Source organism: Salvelinus namaycush, chromosome 27 (genome assembly GCF_016432855.1).
Source record: "Salvelinus namaycush isolate Seneca chromosome 27, SaNama_1.0, whole genome shotgun sequence".
Classification (NCBI taxonomy): domain Eukaryota; kingdom Metazoa; phylum Chordata; class Actinopteri; order Salmoniformes; family Salmonidae; genus Salvelinus; species Salvelinus namaycush.
In genome coordinates, this window is record NC_052333.1 from 16,873,851 (window position 1) to 16,884,008 (window position 10,158).

At 42.4% G+C, this 10,158-nt stretch overlaps 1 protein-coding gene across 3 annotated transcripts in view; it reads right to left on the reverse strand.

The window, feature by feature from the left end:
* LOC120022070 (growth factor receptor-bound protein 10-like) overlaps positions 1-9,117 on the reverse strand; it is a 49,295-nt gene extending 40,178 nt beyond the window's left edge. The window contains exons 1-3 of one of the 3 annotated variants that reach the window (XM_038965878.1): positions 9,069-9,117; positions 4,677-4,791; positions 729-819 (exon numbers count right to left, since the gene is read on the reverse strand). In XM_038965878.1, coding sequence (XP_038821806.1) covers positions 729-819; positions 4,677-4,727 — 142 coding nt within the window. In that variant the 5' untranslated portion in view covers positions 4,728-4,791; positions 9,069-9,117. Of the gene's footprint in view, positions 1-728; positions 820-3,158; positions 3,673-4,676; positions 4,792-8,396; positions 8,653-9,068 lie in introns of those variants that run through there. The other 2 variants (XM_038965877.1, XM_038965879.1) reach the window with 2 other exon arrangements.
* Between the last annotated feature and the right edge of the window lie 1,041 nt (positions 9,118-10,158).

Below are 10,158 nucleotides of genomic sequence, written 5' to 3' on the forward strand. Positions count from 1 at the left end.
AAGGCCATCAGACCGTTAAATAGCCATCACTAGGTGGCTTCCACCCCGTTACATAACCCTGAACCTTAAAGGCTGCTGCCTCATATACATAGACTTGAAATCACTGGCCACTTCAATCATGTTTACATATTTTTACTCATCTCATATGTATATACTGTATTCTATTCTACTGTATTTAGTCTATGCCACTCCAACATTGCTCATCCTAATATTTATATATTCCTTAATTCCATTCTTTTATTTTTAGGTTGTGTGTATTGTGTGTTTTGTTGTGAATTGTTAGATATTACTGCACTGTTGGAGCTAGAAACACAAGCATTTCGCTACACCCACAATAACATCTGCTAATCGTGTATGTGACAAATACAATTTTATTTGACTAAATAAAAGGTCAATGTACTTCATGGTCCTTTAGGCCTACATACTTTACAGTGAGCCAATATTTACAACATGACTGTGAGCAATAATAGCCATGGAGACCGGGCATTGACGACACCCCCAGGAAGTAACGGGTCAAACAGGAAGAAGATTTACAGCCTGCCTTCCCACAGCATTCCTAGAAGAGCATTCCTACAGAATTCCAAGGAGTCTGCTGGATATTCTGGAAAAATCAATCCACCAGCGAGTGAGTAAAATGCTGAGCACCAAAAAAAATAACACTATTATAGCCTCTTCATTTGAACAACAGAGGAGAAAGGGGAGGTTAGATGAGATGAGAGGACAATCACCTTGGTGGTCAGAGTTCCGATGGGCAGAGAGTTGAAACCCTTGACCATTCAAATCGTCCGGTCTGTGGGAGGAAGTCCGGTCCACAGTTTCCTGTGTGAAAGGAGAAACAGAAAGCACAATAAATCAGGACAAACACTACCATTCAAAAGTTTGGGGTCACTTACAAATGTCCTTGTTTTTGAAAGAAAAGCACATTTTTTGTCCATTAAAATAACATCAAATTGATCCGAAATACGGTGTAGACATCGTTAATGTTGTAAATGACTATAATAGCTGGAAACGGCAGATTTTGTTATTGAATATCTAAATAGGTGTAGAGGCCCATTATCAGTAACCATCACTCCTGTGTTCCAATGGCATGTTGTGTTCGCTAATCCAAGTTTATCATTTTAAAAGGCTAATTAATCATTAGAAAAGCCTTTTGCAATTATGTTAGCACAGCTGAAAACTGTTGTTCTGATTAAAGAAGCAATAAAACTGGCCATCTTTAGACTAGTTGAGTATGTGGAGTATCAGCATTTGTGGGTTCAATTACAGGCTCAAAATGGCCAGAAACAAAGACATTTCTTCTGAAACTCGTCAGTCTACACTTGTTTTGAGAAATGAAGGCTATTCCATGTGAGAAATTGCCAAGAAACTGAAGATCTCGTACAACGCTGTGTATTACTCCCTTCACAGAACAGCACAAACTGTCTGTAATCAGAATAGAAAGAGTGGGAGGCCCCGATGCACAACTGAGCAAGAGGACAAGTACATTAGAGTGTCTTGTTTGAGAATCAGACGCCTCACAAGTCCTCAACTGGCAGCTTCATTAAATAGTACCCGCAAAACACCAGTCTCAACATCAACAGTGAAAAGGCAACTCCGGGGATGCTGGCCTTCTAGGCAGAGTTGCAAAGAAAAAGCCATATCTCAGACTGGCCAATAAAAAAAAGTTTAAGATGGGCAAAAGAACACAGACACTGGACAGAGGAACTCTGCCTAGAAGGTCAGCATCCCGGAGTCGCCTCTTCACTGTTGACATTGAGACTGGTGTTTTGCGGGTACGATTTAATGAAGCTGTCCTCTTGCACAGATGTGCACCGGGGCCTCCCACTCCTATTCTGGTAAGAGCCAGTTTGTACTGTTCTGTGAAGGGAGTAGTACACAGCGTTGTATGAGATCTTCAGTTTCTTGGCAATTTCTTGCATGGAATAGCCTTCATTTCAGAACAAGAATACTGACGAGTTTCAAAAGAAAGGTCTTTGTTTCTGGCCATTTTGAGCCTATAAGATCGAACCCACAAATGCTGATGCTCCACATACTCAACTAGTCTAAAGGAGGCCAGTTTTATTGCTTCTTTAAATCAGAACAACAGTTTACCGCTGTGCTAACATAATTGCAAAACGCTTTTCTAATGATCAATTAGCCTTTTAAAATGATAAACTTGGATTAGCTAACACAACATGCCATTGGAACACAGGAGTGATGGTTGCTGATAATGGGCCTCTGGACGCCTATGTAGATATTATTTTTTTTACAAAAATCAGCCGTTTCCAGCTACAATAGTCATTTACAACATTAACAACGTTTACACTGTATTTGATGTTTGTTTGTTTTTTATTAAAAAAAAGTGCTTTTCTTTCAAAAACAAGGACATTTTTAAGTGACCCCAAACTTTTGAACAGTAGTATACACTACAGGGCAACATGCATATTCCCTTAGCATTGTATCATTTTTTTTATGCAAATGGAACATAGGTACCCATAGGTCTCTGGTCAAAGTAGTGGCAGGGATTAAGGTGTCATTTGAGAAAGAGAAACCGTTTGGAACACGTCTGTGAGAGTTTTGTCTGCACGGATATGAATCTGTCATCCAGCCAATATATACAAACGCACACAAACGTTTGCATGTGCCAGCACACACAGATGCACAGACTGCTCTTCACACACACACACACACACACACACACACACACACACACACACACACACACACACACACACACACACACACACACACACACACACACACACACACACACACACACACACACACACACACACACGAAGCAGCCTCAGATAAGGAGCACTGCTGAGGAGAATAAAAATAAAAAAAGGAAAACACATTTTCAATTTTCCAGGAAAGCGGAGAACACGGAAGTACAGTTCCCAGGAACTGCCCGCTGCCAGAGGTACGGCACACACACGCACAGACTTACATGCACACACACACACCACTCCCCTCTGAAAACATCCATAAACGCCCAGAGAGATTTACAGCTCCGAGAAGCAGCCAAGGATTTTCTAGGGACAGCTCTGCTGCATACATACGTCTGTGGAAACCAGAACTACACAACACAAACACTCCATAACACACATATAATATGCTAGTCATACACAAACTTGACACACACACCAGAACGGTCCTATAACCACAACCATACTGACCTTTCACACAGACACACAGGTCCATGGCAGCAGTGATACCACATAACTGTGCAGGAAGGTTGTAACTACCACATTCCCACGTCTGTAGGACAGAGTTAAGTATTATATTACCACAATAAAGGGATATTTTAGCAATTTTACATATTTAGGTATTTGTTTCCTTACCTTGCGGAAGGTCTTTTCTGACTGTATTGAACAGGTCGAGGACAAAAGGTGGTGAAAGAGAGCGGTTTGAGAAGCTAGTGTTGTAAAAATGAGCAGGTCTGACCATCTTAGCAAGCATGGTAGAACTCGGGCCTGCACAGTACACACCATATCCACGCATATGGAGACCACTGGGTTTGAACACAGGTTATCAGTGTGCCACAAGACAGAATTAGCCCGCTGAGCTAAAGCCTAGTTTGGAGAGAAAAGTCTTCTAGCATGGTTCTCTGCTACACACTCACACAAAGCGTTTCTCCCTCTAATGTGTCCATGGCTCACATCCAGCTCTCCCACTTGGACATGCACTCAGCTCTTCCGCTCCGAGAGTCTTGGAACATGGCTCAGATGGACAAAATATACCCAGAGAGTTATGTAAGTACAGTATGTGGAAGAGAGGTTCATCCTCATCTACACACACTCAACCTACTGTCTCAGCCCTGAGAGGCTGCATGGTGTGTGTGTGTGTGTGTGTGTGTGTGTGTGTGTGTGTGTGTGTGTGTGTGTGTGTGTGTGTGTGTGTGTGTGTGTGTGTGACAATGCATTATATAATGGATAAGGTTGGCCCATCAACATGATACAGCATGACAGCTTACACACACACACATTCCACGCTTTCAACCCTAATGAACTAAAATGCTGATTGGGGTGGGTGGGAAAGGTGGTGTGTGTCTGATGTTGTGAAGTTGTTTGTTTTGCTGGTCTATTTATAGGCCTTGAGGGCCTCCAGTCTAGTCCTATAGGACACAACGGTTCAGACTCAGACTAAAGCACAAAAGCCTGCTTGACTCACAATAGCCTCATTCACTACAGTACGGGGGGATACCTAGTCAATTGTATAACAATGCATTCAACTGAAATGTGTCTTCCGCATTTAACCCAACCCCTCTGAATCAGAGAGGTGCGGAGGGCTGCCATAGTCGACATCCAAATCTTCGGCACCCGGGGAACAGTGGGTTAACTGCCTTGTTCAGGGGCAGAACGACTGATTTTTACCTCGTCAGCTCGGGGATTCGATCCAGTAACCTTTCGGTTACTGGCCCAATGCTCTAACCACTAGGCTACCTAGTACAGTGGAATAATAGTAATGCTACTAGGGTAACTATCCCAAAATGCACAGGTTTTTCAGAAATGCCAGTTGAAGAAACCCTAAATACTACTGCTTCTATAACCACTTCTAAGGGGTCTATGTGTCAGCTGAGCATTGTCACGGTTACGGCAGGCATGCAAACATGTGAGACCCAGCCCTGTCACTATGGTTATAGTCACAGACACAGGTGTTGTGTGTGTGTGTGTGTGTGTGTGTATAGTCTTTACCTGGAAGTTAGATTGGAGGAGGAAGTAGTCCGGACACCCAGCTAAGGCCATGTTATCCTTCTGCAGGCTCCGGTTCAGGAGATCACATTTACTTCTCACTCCACTGACCAGATACCTACACAGAGAGACCAACGGACCATCAAACAAGGAACCCTAACTGTAGAGATAGACAATAACAAAATCACACACACACAGCTCTGATGCTTCTCAAACACAGCAACTCCTCAGACTAAATAAGGGATTATCCCATATCACATGACTACTTAACACTTGCAGAGAGAGAGAAAGAAAGAAAGAGAGAGAGAAAGAAAAAGAGAGGAGAGTGACAGACTAAGGGCGAGTTTCCCAGACAAAAAGTAAGCCTATAGTCCTGAACTAAAAAGTATGCTCAAAAGAGAATCTCCATTAAAAGTGCTTCTTGGTCTAGTACTCAAGTCTTCTTTCTTATCTAATATGAGCTAGTCTTAAGAGTGTCTAAATTGGTCTACATGCATTGACTAAGCACACTGGTCCCAGATAACTCACTGCCACATTCCTGACCGTACCATGATGAAGCTTATCCTAACCTTGCCTGCTTGGGGACAAATCAATGACTGTATATACAGTATATGAATGGACAAAGCCATCGATCACATGATACATTTATTCCTATGTGAAGACTCAATAGCACATTGGAGACAAATTAGGTTGGTGAAGATGGCATTTTATGGAGACGTGCAGTTTGAGCTACTCCAGGAAGTGATGTTGCAGGCTAGCTCAGTGCTGCCCCCTCTCATTGTGTAACTCAAGTTGAAGGCTGACTGTGGCACTGCAGGTTGCCATTAGCAACTAAACTTCTTCTGTGTGTGATTTTAAAATAATTGGTTCAAGGACATACATGCCCTTAGCTAGCTGTATTAGAATAAAATTATTGGTACCATGATTGTCTTTGATTTTTTTTTTTACACAAATATTGATATTTTTTCATTCATTATAAATGGGGATCCTGTTTCCTGCTAACAATGCCCACAGGGCGGTCGGCCTTGAACTTGTGGTTCAATGAGAGGGGGCAGTTCCTCTCCCCTGGGACAAATCCTAACTTCCACTTTAAAAAAAATAGGCAATCTGCAGTTGCTACATCCATTTTTGGACTTATAAATGAATGATATGTAACCATTGATTCTCAAAGAATATAACTTATAAATGCCTCAGCTTAGTTCAACTGTCAGACCCCATCAGAACCCAAAATATAAGCGTGTTTTACTCCAATGTTTGTAAACAAAGAAATGTAAACAAACACTATATAGCACTTTAAACATGGTTAAAACTATATTTTTTATATCATGGATGATCAATCAGTCCTTAGCGCTGTCTATGAATTAGACTGGTTACACTTCTCCAGCACCATCCCTCAGCTTTTTACAGAAACAGGGGTGGGAAAAGCACTTTGTTATTGTTTCAACTGCTGATGGCCAAGAGCACGCGAAAATTATATTTAAGTGGAAGTTAACATTTTCACCTTGGACATTGCTAGTAGGCAATCTTCGGTGGGCTGCCGCAGCACTGTAACGCTAGGAGAAACACTGACTGGGCTAACTCACTGTAAAGCATGGAACACATAGAGAATCTCACCGGTTCTTATCAGTGGAAGGTCGTTCCTCATCTTGCTAGAACAAAAACAGTACCTGCTGTATGCCGACCCGGTAGCGACGAACCTACCGATTCTATTTGTAGAATCACAATGCTCATCAGTGGCCAACAACTTGACTTTGAGCTAATCAAAGAGCAATATCCCCCACATGGGGCAGCATCCATATATCCACGGATAAGCCAGTCACACTTCATATGCAATGTAGGATATGGGATGGTAGCTAGCTAATTGCACAGACGCAATGCACACAACACTAAATACTTCCTACAAGCTAGGAAACCTCTGTAGCTAGTACTGATATTATAATTCAATCACAATGGATAGTATCCTTGAAACAACTGCCAAGTTAGTGCAGTGTCCTAGCTACCTAGCTAGCTATGTTGTGCTAGCTAGCGAATACACTAACATCAGCAAGCTAGCTAAACATTTGGCTATGGGCTAGCACTGGCAGTATGTAATTATGGAAAGTGAATTAAATTGTTTATTTGTCACTTTGCTAGGTAGTTATTTAGCTGTGGGCATCTGGCTAGTATCAACAATGGCTTTCTACAAAAAAAGCAACTTTGGCGCAGATTGCTTATGGTCTAGCTTCCAAGCTATACGCATGGACATGCGTTGCCAAGCAACGCTACTGCCACCTTCTGGTTTGGAGTATGTTAACAAGGCTGAGTGGCTGAAGACGTCCAAGGTCGTTGCTGTGTGAACACAAAAGAGATTGACTGCCGACACTCTGTTCAGAGGTGCTAAGTACTGTCGGCAGAAAAACGTTTGACAATTCTACCGGTATGTCTGAGCTTTAACGCTAGGAGAAACATGACTGGGCCAACTCACTAACTCGATAAGCTGAAAATAGAAGCCAGCTATTAACAGCTACCCCATTCTCCTGTCTTATCACACTGACCCCTTCATTCATTCAGACACACACAGAGAGACTAACTAGCTTCATGTGAGAGAGAGACTAACTAGCTTCATGTTATTTGGCCTCTAGTTGGACAGGGAATGGGTGTTAATAACATGCCATGTCCATCTAATAACCATGTTGATGTATTGAAACACAACCCACTTGACATTTTCTGACATTTTCTGACATTTGTGTTTCAGAAGGGGGGGGGGGCAAGAGAGAGAGAGAGAAACTGATTAACTGGCCATACAGAGAGGACCAGAGAGCTGACTGGAACAAAGAGCAACTTAATAATGTCAGGGCCCTGTGTGTCTGTGTGTGTGTGTGTGGAGGCTGGTGGGAGGAGCTATAGGAACATGGGCTCATTGTAATGGATGGAATAAATGTAATGGTATCAAACAAACATATGGAAACCACGCTTGACTCTGTTCCATTTATTCCATTCCAATGAGCCTGTCCTCCTATAGCTCCTCCCACAAGCCTCCTCTAGTGTGTGTGTGTGGTTTTATTGAGAAGGCCCCCATCCCAAGTAAATTCTGCTTATTCCGCAAAATTCTCTGCACTAACACACCTGATCCTGCAATTCAATATCTAGAGGCACAGCTGATTAGTAGAGAGAGAGAGAGCACAAGAGAGGAGGGTTGACAGATGACTCAGTGACAGTGCAGCTTAGCCAGTCAGATAGCTGAGACCATAAAAGGTGCAGATTACATTATGTAATGTCTATGTATAATAAGTCATGGTCTTTATGACAGTCAGCCATGCAGACAAACAAAAGTAACTACTTACTGCCATAAACTAACAGAACCTCAGACTCTGGCCTGATGCAACCATGATTTGAGGTCCACTCTACACACTGTATAAAATGTAAAACATATTATTATGATTTAGTCTGTGACTTAGGTAAAGATGCATAGTGTGTTGTTGTTGTAGGCGACTTCTGCTTTACGGAACTGGTAGACTAGTCTGCTCAACAGTATGTGTGAGTTGGTCCTATAGGCCAGGCTGTCAGGGGGCATGTTTACAATGTACACCCCCCCCCCTTCTCCCTCTATCTGAGTGCATGACATATGTAAAGTAAGCATAAACAACATAACGTTTTCCAAGAAAGTAGTCTTTGCGGTACTTCTCCAAACAGAAACATAACGGATCGGATCAGATCAGATCAGGTAAAGAAAGGACGACTCACCTCGAGACCTGCTGGACTAGCACACAGAAACGCACGGAGCTGAAACACAGGGCGCCAAGAGAGCGGGGCGCGTGACAATCGGTGTCGGTAGGCTATTCCTTTAGATAAAAGCACCAAACAAATGGGAAAATCTCCTGTAGTTATCTCTCACGTTGTCCTATTGAGCTGGGTACACAGTCACACACAACATCCACTCACACACATTTAACACTGCACATCCAACAGCTGACTGCCACAAGTTTAACACACACAAGAAGGAAAACTCTTCCCTGAACCGCCTCCATATGCAGCAGACTCCGCCCCATACAGGGAATCCCTCTCGTTAATAAAGCCACCGTCTTCAATATATGCACCATCAAACCAGACTAACAACATTATTACAACGAATGGAGCAAATGCAATCCAATACTATAAGCATATGCAAAGATCACTTAATTGCTATCATGTCTGTTCCCTGAGATCAACATTACTTTTTTTAAACATGATTTGAAGTTACCCATCCGTTGTTAACTAAAACTTAAATGACCAAAAACCCAATTGCATGTAGCAATAATTTCCTTCGATTTGAGATATGATACAGTATGTTTAGACAAGCTCATAAGGCATTTATAAGTCATACTCATTTTTTAAAGTTTTTTTTACAAGTTATACTCATTTATAGATTTTTTTTACCCCCTTTTTCGTCATATCGAATTGCGATCTTGTCTCATCACTGCAACTTCCCAACGGGCTCCAGAGAGGCGAAGGTTGAGTCATGCGTCCTCTGAAACCGCTCTTCTTAACACCCGCCCGCTTAACCTGGAAGTCAGCTGGACCTATGTGTTGGAGGAAACACCATTCAACTGACTACCGAAATCAGCCTGCAGGGGAACCAGCCCGTCACAAGGAGTTGCTATAGCGCAATGAGCCAAGTAAAGCCCCCCGGCCAAACCCTCCCATAACCCGGACGACACTGGGCCAATTGTGCACCGCCCTAAGGGACTCCCGGTCATGGACAATTGTGACACAGCCTGGAATCGAACCCAGGTCTGTAGCGATGCAGTGCCTTAGACCGCTGCGCCACTTGAGAGGCCAAGTTAAACTCTTTCAATGGGTTTATCTTTAATTAGTTGAAATTACTGTTGAAAAGCAGGAAACAATATTGCAGACTGTGCCTTCAAAGGGGCAGAGCAGTCTAAAACGTGATTTTTCTGTGTTTTATATATATTTCCACACTATGAGGTTGGAACAATACTGTGAAATTGGGAAAATTATGATAATGCACTTTTAGTTTAAGACTTGTTTGAAAAGACAGCCTGAAATGTCAGCTTGTTTGGCTGGGTGGGGTTTTTGGACCACCTGAGAGTATGCCTTCCTCTGCCAATATATTAAAAAAAATATATATATATATATATATATATAACCTTTATTTAACTGGGCGAGTCAGTTAACAACAAATTCTTATTTACCATGACGGCCTACCAAAAGGCCTCTGTGGGGACGGGGGCTGGGATTAAAAATAAAAAATAAAATAAAAATATAGGACAAAACACACATCACGACAAGAGAGACACCACAACACTACGTAAAGAAAGACCTAAGACAACAGCATAGCATGGCAGCATCACATGACAACACAGCATAGTAGCAACACAACATGACATCAACATGGAAGCAACACAACATGGCAGCATCACATGACAACACAGCATAGTAGCAACACAACATGACATCAACATGGAAGCAACACAACATGGCAGCATCACATGACAACACAGCATAG